Source organism: Pelophylax lessonae (assembly GCF_965119305.1).
Source record: "Pelophylax lessonae genome assembly, chromosome: 9".
In the NCBI taxonomy this organism is placed as follows: domain Eukaryota; kingdom Metazoa; phylum Chordata; class Amphibia; order Anura; family Ranidae; genus Pelophylax; species Pelophylax lessonae.
This window is the reverse complement of record NC_138776.1, coordinates 30,279,901-30,297,347: the sequence shown is the minus strand read 5'-3', so window position 1 is coordinate 30,297,347 and position 17,447 is coordinate 30,279,901. Positions and strand designations below refer to the sequence as shown.

General features: G+C 41.9%; 1 protein-coding gene across 1 annotated transcript in view; it reads left to right on the top strand.

Annotated features, from left to right (window-relative positions):
• The window catches only part of LOC309564194 (alpha-2-macroglobulin-like protein 1), a gene marked incomplete at both ends in the record, with an annotated part of 91,316 nt that overhangs the window by 49,567 nt on the left and 24,302 nt on the right, over window positions 1–17,447 (top strand). The window contains 2 exons of the mRNA XM_082268825.1: window positions 1,780–1,884; window positions 12,030–12,192. Coding sequence (XP_082124951.1) covers window positions 1,780–1,884; window positions 12,030–12,192 — 268 coding nt within the window. The remainder of the gene's footprint in view (window positions 1–1,779; window positions 1,885–12,029; window positions 12,193–17,447) is intronic.

Genomic DNA, 17,447 nt, shown 5'->3' with positions numbered 1-17,447 from the left:
TTTTGCAGGTAAATAATACAGAAGCAACGTACCCTTATTGAGTTCCTTATGAAGGAGGTGTGCAGGCTGTCCGACATCAGACACCATAATTATAGAACAGTGATTCTCATCCAGGGTTCCGGGGAACCCTAGGGCTCCTCCAGAGATTGCTAGGGGTTCTTTAAGCAATGAGCAATTTCTGCCTCTCAAATAAGTTCCCCTGACAACATTTATCTTTTTAGCGATCTTTAAGAAGATAATTCTTCCCAATGTCCACAAGTGTAAGGAGCATTCTTCCCTCTGACCATCACACTAATGTATCATGAGTTGTATATATAGTAATTTTTAGCAGGGGCTCCCTGAGATCTGAAAATTATTTCAAGGGTTCCTCTGTGTTGAAAAGATTGATAAAGGCTGAGATAGAATATTTACAGTAATGACAACATTGACAAGAGCAATGTCTTGTCATTGGTGACTCTTCCCAAAGGTGTCACCTCCTGTAGCTTGACTTCACTAGACCACCGGGGAACAGGACACTTGTTTGGAGACACATGCGCCTTCATACTGGAGCGCACTATTTGGAGACCCTTGTCGATTTGGGCAGGCCCTCATAGATATCTGTGCATGGGAATTTTGATGTGTACAGCACCGGACCACCAGGGGATATTTGTCTCTTTGGATTTTGCGAGATAACCTTTCCTTTCTTAACATACTATTGGGGTACTCTTTGAGGTATCTTTACCCCTGAACTAAACTGTCTCTCATTACCACACGTGTTATACTTGGCTTGGCTATCATCTCCTCTATGGGTTAACATTAGGAGGTCAGGTGTCTCAGTCCTCTCCTCTCCACTCACCCCGGTTTTTGCACCTTTGTTGTCTTCACTCCCGGCAAACGAAAAGGTTCAGGTCTCTTTAAGAAATGTTCACTCTCGACAAATATCTATCAAAACTCCTGAAGAAGCTATTATGAAGATGGCGAAACATGTAGAGTTGATATTATCGAGTGCATTTTTGTGCTTTTAACATTTTTAACCAATGTTGTGTCTTGTCCTAAACCTATATGTTTAATAAAATGTGTATTTTTTGAGAATTCAGATTTTTCTCCATCATTTGCACCTTTAAAGTCCCACCTAGCCCCCTCTATTGTAGTTCTCATTTGTTTCAGCGATGTGGTGCTTCTTATTGTCTTAAACCTCTAGCAATATTTCGCAAAATTTTAACTTATATTCTACTGTATAAGAAAAAAGATAATCAAGGGCCACGAACCCCAAGGCCAATTATTCAAGGGATGAGGAAGTGCATGCAGCTGGTTAATTGCAGATAATCTGAATATAAATGAAAGAAATAATAAAGTTCAGGGCAAAACACCCAAAATTGTCCCTAAATCTCAATGTCACTATAATGTAATGAAGAAATTATCTAAATATTATGCCATTAATGATAAAAAAAATGTGTACACTATGTGTGTACGTGTGAGCCAAATATGTATATCAACAATGTTAAACAATTTGAAGCCTGAAACAATATGAAGCTGCTCCACACAGAGGCACAGTGCAGAATAAGTCAAAGTAAGTCGGTAATAAGTAAATATTAGCTACAGGGAAACTGCATCCAATACTGGTGTCTAGTCCTGTACTTTTTATGGGTACAGCTTTCAGAATTCAGTTTAACTTTAAAGATTATGTTTTTGTAGTGTTTTTAATTTAAAAGGTGCCCCTTACATTGTGATTGTTATAAGCTTTGTGTTATATACATTTATATTGATTAAAATAATTAAATGTTTGTATTTCTTTCACAGGACAGTAATGGTGACATCATTCAGGACGTTAATGGTGGCATCCTCCAGTACAATGCCTTGGCGGCATCTATACTACAGGAAATTTCTCTTAAATATAGTGCTGCAGTAAGTACACCATTTGCTGTGATATACTAGAAACAGAAGTGACAGTATTCCCAATTTTGCCAACACATCTATTAGAATACTAGATAATGGTGATACATACAAACTAGGAGGCAAAAATGTAAATTGAAGCGCCACCCCACTGTTACTTTATACCAGTGGTCATGGGAGCAATCCAAAGAGTACCCAATGCATTTTGGTGGGCCAAAAGCTCCCTCTTTATCAGAAATGGACTAGAAGGGAACTGGAAACCTTTATTGGTATTTCTTCCAGTGTGATTACAAGCACATGAAATCATGATTTGATAGACATCAAACACGATATGGATCTTATGCATATTCTCCTTAGGAGTTAGGACATGCAATATGACTAATTAGGCTGCTGCACTTTATAGCATGGTCATGTTCAGTATGAAACTGATTGCTATTTTTTTTATACATTAGTGCAGCCATGTTTTATTACGATATCTCCATTACAGAACCATTTATGAAGTATGTCTAGAGTTGAGTACTGGGTATGTATGAAAGGTTACACACAAAAGAAAGAGTGCTACCACGCATACACAAAAATGCCAACAGAGCTCATGGGTGCTTGATCCACAGTCGTTTGTCTGTAAGAAGCAATCCATGAAGATGATCTGCACAACCAGTTGCTGCTCTTAAAGCGGAGTTCCGGCCGAAACTTTTTTTTTTTTTTTTTTAAATATCCCTAGTATAGTCAGGGCTTGTGCATTTACATAAGATATCCTGTAAACGGTCCCCTGTTTTTTGTTTGTTCAGCACATATAACTTACTTTATTCTGGTCCTGTACAGCACAGCCATCTGCAGTGTGGGCATCTGAAGCTGCAGTGTTCCTCTTCTGGGATTCCGTGCTCAGACTCCCCTGAATGGAGGAGATAAGGCCTCCCATACAGTGCTATGCACTGCCGCTGTTCTAGAACACTGCCCTCTGCCTCCCTCTTCAAGCACAGACCTAGGCCCCTCCCCTAGCAGTGCCAGCACTGCTCTATCTCCCCCTCCTTCTCTCCTTCCCTACAGCTGAGCAGATTAGCCTAGGGGCGTGTCAGTATTGGGGGGCGGGGCTGGACGCAGTGCTCCCGGGGACGTCACAAAGCAGCTGACGCTCCGCTCAGTAGTCGGTCATGCCCATTGACTCCTGGAATTGATGACACTCATCTCCCAGGAGCCAATGCAAAGCCGGAAATGACATAGGTGGCCGTGGCCCCATAAGGAGGAAGATAACAGATATTTCAACATAAATGAGGTAAAGGAACTGTAAAAAAAAAAAAAAAAGTGCCTATTTGTTTTTGCATGCACACAAGTGCTAAATGGTGGCAAGTCTAAAATGTGGGTGGAACTCCGCTTTAAAAATCTTCATGTTTATTGAAAAACCATAGTGTAAAAATGCATATAAAACCAGTTGATGAGTTTCAGTCTACAAGGCCTTAGTCTTAACTACATTAAAACACTACTCTTTTTTAAATAAATAGTATTACTATGCCCTCATTCACACTGAGGGCGTGTTTGAAAGTTCAGCTAAACTCGTATGATTTCAAACCCGCATGTTAGGTTCCTGCACAGATGTCTACTGAAATTGCCCCTGGAGTTGCCAAAAGTAGTGCAGAAACTACTTTTGGGAATCGGCACGGCCCAGAAAAGTCGACGTCTCACCGATTCGGACGGTTCCATTGTGGGCAATAGGTTCCGATTTAGCCCAATGTTAACAGGAGCTAAATGCCATGGACTCCGGCCATCAATTGCCTTAATTGTTTGCAAATAATCAGCAAGAAAGATTGCAGCCTTAACAGCCGCCTCTGAAGACGTCATTAAATGACGAATTGCGTAAGGCAGGTCGGGACGTTGTGACGTAAGCACGCTAACAGCTGCAGCCTCTTTGGAATGTGTACACATGCTTCTTTTTATCTGTGACATTGTAAGTGCGATACTTTAAATAAACCATCAGCCTGTTTAGTTATACTGCACCATTGCACCATTGTATCTGAGGGAATCTTCGATCCTGGGACTGGAGAGGTTTATCAGTGTTTCACACTGCAATTCCATGGATCAGGACGGATAATTTGAGGTTTTCATTGGATCATTCCCCATATCTGTATATTCATGCTGGTGTTGACTTCTCTATAACTTGAGAGTCAACACTATTTGGTAAGCAGATTACTTGTATTCACATGGTTCTTGGTGACACAATTTCTTTCAGAATGTCACTCAATGGTGTGTGGAGGATTCTCTCATCTATTCTTGATATGGACTTTTTATGAACTTGCACTGCTGAATATTCAGTTTATTGGCGCTGCCCTTTTGTTTACAATTGTTTGCAAATGATCAGCAAGAAAGAGTGCAGCCTTAACAGCTGCAGGGTGGTTCATGGTAAATGTTCCTAAACTTTGCAGACAAATTGATACAATAATGTACAAACATGTATAATAAAAAATAAACAAATAAATCAATTTGTATCTGGCAGGGTGGGTAAGAGCCGGTTCACACTGAGGCGACACGACTCCTTACTACTTCGGGGGCGACTTGTGCAGTCCCGTGCACCACGACTTCGGAGCGACTTACAGGTACTTCACATAATGGAAGTCTATGCAAGTCGCTCCGAGGTCGCCCCGAAGTAGTACAGGACCCTTTTTCTAAGTCGGAGCGACTTGTGTCGCTCCTATTAGAACGGGTCCTGTAGCAGTCAATGGACCGCGAGGGAGCGCGACTTGTCAGGCTGACAAGTCGCCTGACAAGTCGCGCTAGTGTGAACCGACTCTAAAGCAGATGTATATAAATGTCATAACATCCACAAAGAGAAAGCCAGGGGGAGAGGGCAATTATTGCAAATGTAAATTCAAATACTACCTCAGGTTTAACCCATGAGGTGATCTAGATGGTGATCTTCAATCTAAAGATCCACCGTGCCTCTCTCCCCAAAAGCCTACTTCCTCTGTCCCCTCCCATGGGTGAACTAGACAGCCTTTGTATTCCCTTAAACCTGAACGAGGAAAGATCACCTTGATGGCATTCCCTAAAGTGACGTGTTGCATCAGAAATGCCTCTGACCTTGGGATTATTGGTGTCACAATAGTGTTCCCCTATTCGGGTTCTTAGGGTGTGTATGGTGCAACCCACATACTGTAGGCTGCACAAAATGCAAGTAATAAGGTAAACTACAAAACGTATACCACAGTTAATATATTATTACATAGTGAATTCCTCTCCTGCCACTGTGGAAACAAAATTCTTACTTGACATGAATAAATGGCAGTACTTACAGGTTTTGACATTACAAGGGTAATTTCCAGGATATGACAGGATTGGCATTTGCTGGTGGAGGAGAAGAGACTAGACGATAGAAAGTTTCCTAATGTTGGTGCATATCTGCTGGAAAAACGACAACCTGCTTGGATTATTTTATATAAACTTTTGTCAGTAAAGAGAATAGGAAGATACTTTTTTTTATTATTTTAATTACTTGGTGGTACTCCTTTTAGTATGTCTTTACAAAAGTGATGGGTGAGCCTGTTCTCATAACTCTAGAATTATATAATTTGTTTTTGTGTTTTGATGTAACAGATAGTTCGTCTCTATTCCTCTTTGCACCTTTGTCACAACTCACAAGTTGGATGACAGAGCCGCAATATCCTCTTTCCAGCAATCTTTGAGAAATGATCTGACGTTCCTGCTCAAATGCAACTCGGTTGAGCAGTTAGGTCTCACATGGATCAATTCTCCAAAGGAATGGCATTGATGATGTGGAATGGGTGACATGGTCGCAAAAAGCATAGTATTACTAGAGCATGACTTCCTATATGTACATGTAGAGATAATACCTGTTGTTGGATCTCCTTGTAAGGTGACATCAAGGAAGTCAATACTCAACTTGTCATATTCAAAAGAGAGTTGTAAATTTAACTGATTTTCATTCAGAGATTCCTTAAAGTTTTGAATTCCAGAAATGTCACCATTCCACACCATCAGCAGGTCATCAATATAACAGTCATACCAAATAATATGTTCGGCAAAGGGGTTGTCAGAGTAAAACAAAATACACTTCTCCCACCAACCCATGTAAAGGTTCACAATGGATGGAGAGAATTTGGCACCCATCGAAGCCCCTCAGCGCTGGACATAGTTGACTCCATCAAATAAAAATTAATTGTGTGTTAAAAGAAATTTGACACTTAATAAGATAAACTCCTGCAGTTCCCGATAATAGGTGCTATAGTGCTGAAGGTGATATCTAATGGCTTGCAGTCTAGCGTTGTGGGGTATAAAGGAATAAAGTGCCCTCACATCCAATGCGACCCACACATGAGTAGATGTCCATCTAACAGAATCAATGTGATGTAATACCGTGCAAGTGTTTCTGATGTACCCAGGCAATCTGAGCACCAGGAGCTGTAGGTGTCGGTCCACCCATGCACTCAAACGTTCTGACAAAGAACTGATCCCAGCTACAATCCAGCCTTCAATAACTAATGCCTCATACACACGTACCGATTGTCGGCCGAAAAGATTCGGTCGACGACCGATCGGCCAATTGTAGGCTTGTTAGTATGATGCTTCCGACAGCCGACAGCGCACTTTCGGCCGAAAAGAATCTGTCGTGCAAGCATTAAAATTTTTGTATGCCGACACCAGAGCGGCCGATTGTTCGCCAGTCAATACAGAATTCGGCCGACAGACAGCAGATTAGCAGGACTGGGCATGCACAGAAAAGAAAAAACACACGGAAAGTTAACCATCACATGACATGACTTCTGCAGTCGGCTGTAGTCGGCGGACAAAATTCTTGTGCAGTCTTTTGCATTTTTCAACAGACACGACAGCCCGGGGACAAAAGACGGCCGATCGTTCGGCTGACGATCTGCACGTGTGTACGAGGCATAAGACCCCCATATTGTGGTGCTGTTGACACATACTTTTACATGGGTTTGACACCCAACACAAGCGTAAACTACATAATTAAATCAAACAGCAAAAATATAAAGACAAGGAATAGAGGAAAAGGGAAAAACAGTATGCACCAAGAACAATTATCCAACCCTCGATTTGATATTGTCAGGAAGAAAATAGGACAACACAAAAATTTGGTTTCAAATAGACGGGTGAGCCCAGATTCTGTGTGCACCAATTTTAGTAAATCTCACCCATTATCCTACATGTGACAATGGCACCCAGATCCTTACTCTGGGCAGATATTTTCCAGCTTCCCTTACTCTTTCAAATATTAGGGATGGAGGTACCAAGCCTTAGCAAGGAGGTGACTCATTTAAAGTCCTAAACCTTTCCCCATTGCATTTTCCATCTTGCAGGACAACAATCCATGCACCAGTAGACTGAGAGTCACCATCACTGGATGCTTGGGGTATTTATTCCCCTCAGGGGCTTTTACAAGCTGTAGCCCCTTTCTGCAGCATAGGCATCAGATTTAAATTTAGACATTTTTCCGCAGACTTGTGAGTTTTGGAGAAATAAGGATGGCACTGCGTGTAACAAGACTCCTTTCTTGTTTCTTTTCCTCCTTCTTAGTTTGGGATCATCAGACTTCATTATCATCACACGCTCCAAATATCATTACACGTTCAGCTCCAAATACACTGTAAAAAAAACTTTTGATATTTATAGAAGGAGGAGAAAGTGATATATGTGGAATATGTAGGTGCCTCAGTCTCAAATTTGTACACAAAAACAGAAAAAATGGACCACTGGACTTTTAAAAGACACATACCAAATATTAAAAATATACAAGTTTATTGCACATCATACATTTAAAATCCAATAATGACAACATGGTTAATTCATCAATAGAGACAACACAAAACAATAATAATGAAACTCATAACATATACAGCTTCATATATGGATAACAGTTTGTTCTGTATAGGTCTTGTTATACATAATATCATGTACAAGAAACAATCTGTGCTGCATAGATCTTAACGCGTTTCGTGAAATGTTCGATTTGCTTCATCAGGAGAAGCACAGATGTATATATTGAAGGTGGTTGTAACGGCGCTACCTTAAAGTGAATAAGTGCTTATTGTATGTGCCAACTTAAAACAAAGTGCCAATAAAAATTGTGTCATAAAAACCATATAGTTTAAAAATAAATAAAGTGCACTAGTGATTTTTGGTGTGACCAAGTTAGCTGGTTAATAAACTGGGCCCATAAGGTGCGACTCAGTAAAGTGCAAGTGCTGTGCTGCATATACTAGACGAGTAAGAAATAATGGGTACCCAATGTGCATTTATTTAGTGATAACAGTTGACAGAAAATAAGTTAAATTCATAAATAAGAAATTGCATAAAACAGTGAACATAAATTCATCCGTGCTGTGCGTGGAGTTTGTAATACCACTTAAGTGAAAAAAGTGCTGAATTGAATGAGAGATAGTGATAAATAAAAAAGGGGTTGCAATTCTGTTGTACATCCACTAGATGTCGCCCCTAGATATACGACCTGTACTTGAGGAAAAAGATGGTCGGTTTCTTCCGGGGTTTTCCAGTGGGTCAAAACCAGGCTTTTTAGTACCTCAGGTTAGAAGAAAGAAACCCCATGATGTAATGTATATCTGTAGCGTGGAAGAGAGAGCATAAAGACTCACGTTTGAGGCTGTCTAGGATCAGCGGTGATAGCCGGGAAGCTTCCGCGTTCCACGGCCCAGGCTCCGAAACCGGAAGTGACGTAATGACGTTACGACTCCGCCCTACGCGTTTCGTCATGTGACGTCTGCTGGAGCGGCCTCTAGGGGCGACATCTAGTGGATGTACAACAGAATTGCAACCCCTTTTTTATTTATCACTATCTCTCATTCAATTCAGCACTTTTTTCACTTAAGTGGTATTACAAACTCCACGCACAGCACGGATGAATTTATGTTCACTGTTTTATGCAATTTCTTATTTATGAATTTAACTTATTTTCTGTCAACTGTTATCACTAAATAAATGCACATTGGGTACCCATTATTTCTTACTCGTCTAGTATATGCAGCACAGCACTTGCACTTTACTGAGTCGCACCTTATGGGCCCAGTTTATTAACCAGCTAACTTGGTCACACCAAAAATCACTAGTGCACTTTATTTATTTTTAAACTATATGGTTTTTATGACACAATTTTTATTGGCACTTTGTTTTAAGTTGGCACATACAATAAGCACTTATTCACTTTAAGGTAGCGCCGTAACAACCACCTTTCATACATATTTCACACTTTAACCCCTTGTGGGTTTGGTTATTGGCAGCTTACACCTTCACTATTGTCTAAGGTCTTCACTCCATAGCGCTGGTCACCCCTACCTTTCTACCAGATGTATATATTCACTTCATCAGGAGAAGCACAGATGTATATAAAAACAAATGGGAGCTAATTAGTTAAGCGTGCCATAATCCTGATATGCAAAAAAAAATTAAATGGAATGACAGATGTGAAGGACACATCTGTGAGAATGGACTTTAACCACTTTATGACTGCCCACCGCAGATTTACTGCGGCAGGCAGCAGCTCCTGGGCAAACCGGCGTAGCTCTACGTCAGTCGCGCGCAGGCAGCTCGTCAATGGGGAAGCTGGCGCGTGTGTCAGGTGGCTCCAATTGCCGTCTGACACCGGCGGTCTCTCCCTGCTGACAGAGAAGCACGGTCGGCTGATGTAAACACAGCAGCCCATCCTTCTCCCTGCTATGATCACAGAGACTATGTGATCCTGCTATATAGGATCACATGTCTCTATGATCATCTCACAAGCCAACCCACAGTTAGAATCACTCCCCTAGGCTCACATTTAACCCCTTGATCACCAACAGGGTTAACCCCTTCCCTGCCAATGGCATTATTATTATTATTATACAGGATTTATATAGTGCCAACAGTTTGCGCATCGCTTTACAATGTGAGGGGAGACAATACAGTACAATTCAATACACGAGGAAATAGAGTGCCCTGCTCGATAGATATTAGAGGAAAAAAAATCTATATCCATTCTTTTTTTATATATATATATATATATATATATATATATATATTTATTTATTTATAGTTCCCCCCCCCCTCTCAGAATAGGTTCAGGAACTCTTCCCCCCTTCCAAGTCACTTCTGGTCTCCACCCACTCCCCATCCCATCTCCAAGCACTGACCCTTGGCTCCACCCCTACCCAGCTACCAATAAGGCCCCTTTTAGAGAATACAAAAGCTAAGTAGCATTTTGTAGTGCTAAGCAATTTGTATGGAATTTGGTAATGATAAAAGGAAAAGAAATAAAATAGAGTCCCCACAGGCAACAGCAAGAGAACCCCCCCCCCCAGCAACAATAGATCCCCCAGCAGCATCAATGGACTCTCCTGCAGCAAGAACCTCCCTTTACAGTGTGGGGGAAGACAATACAGTTACAGTACAATTCAATACAGGAGGAATCAGAGGGCCCTGCTCGTTAGAGCTTACAATCTAGAAATTATTACAGTAACAGTGCATATTGTTAGCACTTATTACTGTAGTAATGTCACTGGTACCCCCAAAAATGTCAAAAATGTCAGTTTGGGGTCCGATCTGTCCGCCGCAATGTCGCAGTCCCGCTAAAAATCGCAGATCGCCGCCATTACTAGTAAAAAGAAAAAACAATAAAAATTATATAAATCTTTCCAATAGTTAGTAGACGCAATAACTTTTGCGCAAACCAATCAAAATACGCTTATTGCTTTTTTTTTTTTTTTTACCATAAATATCTAGCAGAATACAAATTGGCCTAAAATGTTAAAATTTTGATTTTTAATTTTTCTTTTGAGAATGTCATATATCAGAATGTGAAAAATATTGTTTTTTTTTTTTTTTTTTCAAAATTGTGGACAAAAAAGTTAATCCCAGATGATCAGTGACGTGTAATTGCCATCATCCCATATATCGAATAAAAAAATGACACAAAGTGTCTGTCTCCTCTTAAGAAAGGGGGGGGGGGGGGTTTAAGGCAATAATAACTGAAAAATATAGCAATACATATAGTAAAATATAAATCGTTTATTTAAGCTAAAAAATGACAAACCATGCCATTGATGTACAGATAAAGAGACACCATGACCGGGCGTGGAAAACCACCATAGGTCATGGATCACACAAAAACACAGTACATACAAACATTAAATGTAGCACATAGAGAAATTAAAAAATTTATATATATATAGAGGGAAACAAGGGATATGAGTATCGGAATCCCAGGCGAGGGAGAATGTTCAATCCGACGCGTTTCGAATGTTTGTGTTGAACTTATAGTTCCAATCTTCCTCAGGGATATGTGAACTGGTGGTCCCTTTGTTTTCCTACCTAAAGAGGAAAAAACATAACCAACAAACAAACACATAGAAATGGCTGTTAAAGAAATGATTCAGGTACATTAATGCGCCACCAGAAATTGCCCCCCCCACTCCCATCCATGGACATGAACACTGAGAACATAGGCAGCATATGCATGAAAAATACAGTGGCGGCTCTATGAAAATATAAATCACGGAGCCGAGATCTCCGTAATTTATATTTACATACATCCGCCGCTTTTACATTTAGTAGCCGAGATCAGGGAAGTCACCGGGGTAGGAGTGGAGATGATTTCATGTTGCAGCCGAGATGTTTTAATGTACCCGCGGCATCAGCTGATGCGGTGTAACGTTACAATACACTACCCTCCGGAGCTTCGAGCATGTGCACTACTAAGCTGCTCTGCTGTTCAATGACGTATTTGCAAGGAAGTGACGAGGGTAGGGAATTTTCACGAGGTAGGGTTTTTTAACGTTACACCGGAACTGCGTTCCCCCGCGTTCCTGCTGGAAAAAAGCCCTGGGAATGAGATTGAGGGTTGTTTCCAGGCCCTGGCTAGCGTGATTTTAGCTGCTAGGAAAATATAGAAGAATAGAGATTGAGTATTCCTGGTTGTTTTATCAATTTTCTTATTTAGAATGTCGATTTGTGGGTCTTGTGGAGTTGGTAGGCCCGTGACCTTTCTAGCTAGATGGATTCTGTCTTTATTTACAGAAGAAGGTCAGCAATGGCAGCACTAGCACATGAGATGTTTGTATGGTCTTGTTTTATGCCCTGCACTACATAAAAGCTAAGCTTTGTGAAATGATTACATTGTAATGTGCTGCTTTCCTTTCTAGGGACCGTTGTTAGAAGGTGTAAAGCGGTGTCTTGATAATGCGGACTTTGACAGCCAGAATACTTTGACCCAATCTTACATGTTAACTGCTGCAGCTTCAGCTGGAAACTGGGACAAGTGGCAGACCTACTACGATGTCCTGGACGCTAAGGCCATCAGTGATGGTAATATTCATGGTTTAAATGCATAAGCAAGCCATACAACTTTCTTTCCTTTAACCACGAGTTGAAGGAAAGAAAATCAATCACTTCCCCTATTAACACAGTCAGTGTTGATGGGGGAATCCCTCCTGCTGCGCTACTGTATTCTGACAATGAGGGGTTTTCCCCGCCTTTGGTGTATTTTGGTTTTGTGCTGCCCTAGGCAAGACTAAAATTGGGCGCCCCCCCTTCTATGTAAATTTTCCCCACTTCTTCCTTTTTAACGGATGTGACTCCCTCCAAAATTTAAGGAATACAAGTCCCAACATGAACCCCTGAGATCTCATAAGGGGGGGGGGGGGGTGAGAGAGGGTGGGAGAGAGAGGGGGGTGGGTGAGGGAGGGAGAGAGAGGGGGGATGAAAGACGGGGGTGGGTGAGGGAGAGAGAGAGGGAGAGAGGGAGGGTTGAGAGAGAGAGAGGGGGGATGAGAGAGAGGAGGGTGAGAGAGAGAGAGAGAGAAAGGGGGTTGAGAGAGAAAGAGAGAGGGGGTAAGAGAGAAAAAGAGAGGGGGGGGTGAGAGAGAAAAAGAGAGGGGTTGAGAGAGATAAAGGAGGGATGAGAGAGAGAGGGGGGGATAAGAGAGAGAGGGGGAATGAGAGGAGAGAGAGAGAAAGAGAGGGGGAATGAGAGAGAGAGAGAAGAGGGGTGAGAGAGAGAGAAGAGGGGGGGTGAGAAAGAAAGGAGGGGGGTGAGAGAGGCGGCTCTAGCAACCAGTGGCCAATAGAATCTCAGGTGGAGGGGGGGGCAGTTGTTTTTGCTGCCCCCCTGCAAAGTGCTGCCCTAGGCCTGGGCCTTGTTGGCCTAGGCCAAAATACAGCACTGTTCCCCGCCATCAGAATACCATGAAGATAATGAATGCACAAGAAAAATTCAACCGCCTGCCCACAGATGGATAGAAATTCGGTCGGTTACTGCCAGTGTTGCCAACCTCCTACAGCATTTTTTTCCTGACAATACATGGAAAATTTACTGACGGAGCACATTTTTTTACTGACCACTTGAAACCGATTATAAAGACAACCAATAATAAAATGTTACTAACACAATATGGAAATACTAACAATATCCATAATAAGTAATTTGCCTGGTTTTCACCTAAAAAGTCAACACAGCATGAGAAAATAGTAGCCCCTAATATTTACAGACAGTTGTAAAGAATCACTTATTTTTACAAACTGTCCGTAAGTTTACTGGCGGTTAGCAACCCTGATTCCTGTTGAGCCAGCCGAATTTTGATTCTGTCTATGACCGGCCTTAGACTGTTAAGGGTTTCAACAAGATCTTAGCCCTAGTTAGATATATTTTACTTTGCTAAAGCATTGAAAAATCTTTCTTTTGCCTGGAATTCTTTTTGAAAAATATCAGTACACTTCTTGACATTTAAGGGTGCCTAGGCACTGCTGTGCCTTCAGCCTCATAGCTGTATATTTGTAGGATAAGGTCACCTAAGACAGTGTTTCTTAACCACTTTACTACCGGAGGATTTTCCTGCTTTACGTCTAGGCCACTTTTTTCAACTTGGCACTGTGCGACAATTGCGCGGTCGTGCGACGCTGTACCCAAACGAAATTTACGTCCTTTTTTCCCACAAACAGAGCTTTCTTATGGTGGTATTTGATCACCTCTGCACTTTTAATTTTATGCGATATTAATAAAAAAGAGCGACAATTTTGAAAAAATAATATTTTTCTACTTTGACAGTTAAGAAATATCCAATATATTACATTTTTGTCATATATTTAGGCCAAAATGTATTTAGCTACATGTCTTTGACAAAAGCATTCTCAATGAGCGTATTTTTTACCGCTTTAAGACCCGAAGATTTTACCCCATTGCTGACCAGTCCATATTTTGCGATTCGGCACTGCATTACTTTAATAGACAATTGCGCGGTCCTGAACATTTTAGGCCAATTTGCTTTCTGCTTCATATGTTTGGTAAAAAAAATTGCAATAAGCGTATTTTGATTGGTTTGCGCAAAAGTTATCGCAACTACTAACTACGGGAAAGATTTATGTCATTTTTATTGTTTTTTTTTTTTAACAAGTAATGGCGGTGATCTGCGATTTTTTTTGAGGGTCTGCGACATTGCGGCGGACAGATCGGACCCTTGACTGACATTTTTGACACTTTTGGGGGGACCAGTGACATTACTACAGTAATCAGTGCTATAAATATGCACTGTTACTGTAATAATGACACTGGCAGGGAAGGGGTTAACTTTATTGGTGATCAAGGGGTTAAATGTATGCCTGGTGCTTACTAACGTGTGTGGGGGGAGGGGACTGTGTGACACAGACACAGATCGCAGGTTCAGCTATGCTGAATCCTGTAATCTGTCACATAGGAGATCTGCCCGCTTTGTTTACACAAGCGGGCGGATCTCCTCACTCGATCCCCGACGATCGGGGAAGAGCGGCGGTGATCACCATCTCTCCTCCCCTGGCCCTACTCCCGCTGTGTCTGAATACAGCGGGAGCGAGCCTCCGGCAGCGCGCGCGCGCCGCCCACAAGGGGAGGAGTCCAGCAACGTAGGTCTACATCGCTTGACGGAATCGAGCCCCTTTGCCGCAGTCTCTGCATTAAGGTAAAAAACCTTCTGCATGCAACTCCCTCCCCTAGGCCCCCCTTTATACCTACTTGAGCCCGATATCAATCCAGCCATGTGCGCAAGAGCAGAGGCTCTCTCTCTTCTCGCCATTGGCTCTCGCTGATGTCAATCACGGGCCAATGAGGAGGGAGCAGGGGGCAGGGCCAAGCCACACTCTGTATCAATGGACACACAGAGAAGGGCTCGAGAGGGAGCACGCACAGGTGCCCCCAGAGCAAGAAGCTTGCTATGGGGGGCACTCGGCAGGAGAAACGGATCTGCTATGTGCAAAACCATTACACAGAGCAGGTAAGTATAACATGTCTGTTATTTTAATTAAAACAAGGCTTAATCATTTACAATCACTAAATGATATTTATCACTGGGAAACCTGGGCCTGGGACAATGCACCCCCTTGACAGAGTCTCCCCATCACATTAGAGTCTCCCTGGATCACAGGATCCTTTAATCCATTTTTGTTCCAGGAGAAAACGGTTCTCATGCTTGGGGCACCCTTGGTAATCCAAATGGCACCCTAGTTGAGAAACATTAACCTAAGAAACTGCTGCCTCTGACAGCTAGTCTCACCAAATTTGGAGGCATACTTGGTGATGTCACTCCTGTGCCGCTCACTGTTCTCCTTGCTGGAGAGGAAGCGGTTACTGAAGAGCTGCAGTGCAAGGATCTCTCCACTTCTGTGGATTTGTGCTTCATCTCCAAATTTGGAGGCATACTTGGTGATGTGCTGCTCACTACTCTTCTTGCTAGAGAGGAAGCTGTTCCTAAAGAGCTGCAGTGCAAGAATTTCCAAACTACTGCAGATTTGTGCTTCCTCTCCAAATTTGGAGGCATACAGTGGTGATCGAAAGTTTGGGCACCCCAGGTTAAAAGTTTGATTTCATTTCCATCATTTACACTTTCAAAATAAAAAAATGGCGTCTGCAAAAGTGTGGGCACCCTGCAGAGTTAATATCTTGTACTGCCCCCTTTGGCAAGTATCACAGCTTGTAAACGCTTTTTGTAGCCAGCCAAGAATCTTTCAATTTTTGTTTGAGGTATCTTTGCCCATTCCTGCTTACAAAAGTCTTTCAGTTCTTTGAGATTTCTGGGCTGTCTGTCACGCACTGCTCTTTTAAGGTCTATCCATAGATTTTCAATTATGTTGAGGTCAGGAGATTGTGAAGGCCATGGCAAATCCTTCAGTTTACGCCTCTTGATGTAATCCCCCGTGGATTTGAGGTGTGTTTAGGATCATTATCCATTTGTAGAAGCCATCCTCTCTTTAACTTCAGCTTTTTCACAGATGGCATCAAGTTACCATCCAAAATTTGCTGAAATTTTATTGAACCCATTTTTCCTTCTACTCATGAGATGTTCCCTGTGCCACTGGCTGCAATGCAACCCCAAAGCATGATTGATCCACCCCCATGCTTAACAGTTGGACAGAGGTTCTTTTCATTAAATTCTGTGCCCCTTCTTCTCCAAACGTACCTTTGCTCATTCCGGCCAAAAAGTTCAATTTTAACCTCATCGGTCCACAGAACTTGTTTCCAAAATGCATCAGGCTTGTCTATATGTTCATTTGCAAAGTTCAAACGCTGATTTTTGTGGTGAGGACGTAGAAGAGGTTTTCTTCTGATGACTCTTCCATGAAGACCATATTTGTAGAAGTATCTCTTTATAGTGGAATAATGTCCACAACTCCAGTGTCTGCCAGATCTTTCTGGAGGGATCGTGCAGTCAAACGTCGGTTTTGAATTGTTTTTCTCACAATCCTGCAAGCTGTTCTGTCTGATATTTTTCTTGGTCTTCCAGATCTTGCTTTAACTTCCACTGTTCCTGATGACTGCCATTTCTTAATTACATTCCGAACAGAGGATATTGACATCTGAAAACGCTTTGCTATCTTCTTATAGCATTCTCCAGCTTTGTGAGCGTCAACTATTTTCAGTTTCAGTTTTTTAGGCAACTGCTTAGAAGATCCCATGGTGCTGATTGTTGGGGCAAGGTCAGATGAGTCTGGGCATTTAAAACCTTTGAGATTGACATCACCTGGTCTTCCTAGACGATGATTGAGAACAATCCATGACACTGGCAGGTCTCAGCCTTGCAAAGGGGGCAGTGCATGCTATAAATTCTGCAGGGAGCCCAAACTTTTGTAGATGCCATTTTTTTGTTTTCTGTAATTTTGAAAGTGTCAATGATGGAAATAAAAATCTAACTTTTGTTGACATATTATAAGAATATCTAATCTGCAATTTGATGCCTTTTGGAGATTTTTCCATCTTTCCTTGGCTTCTTTATGCACATTAATACAAATTTTTACCTGGGTTGCCCAAACTTTCGATCACCACTGTATATGGTGATGTCACTCCTGTTCTGTTCGCTGTTATACTTGCTGGAGAGGAAACTGTTTCCAAAGAGCTGCCGTGCAAGGATCTCCCTGCTTCTGTGGATCTGCGCTTCCTGTCCAAATTTGGAGGCATGCTTGGTGATGTCACTCCTGTGCTGCTCAATGATCTCTTTGCTGGAGAGGAAGCTGTTCCTAAAGAGCCGCAGTGCAAGGATTTCCCCGCTTCTGTGGATTTGTGCTTCCTCTCCAAATTTGGAATCATACTTGGTGATGTC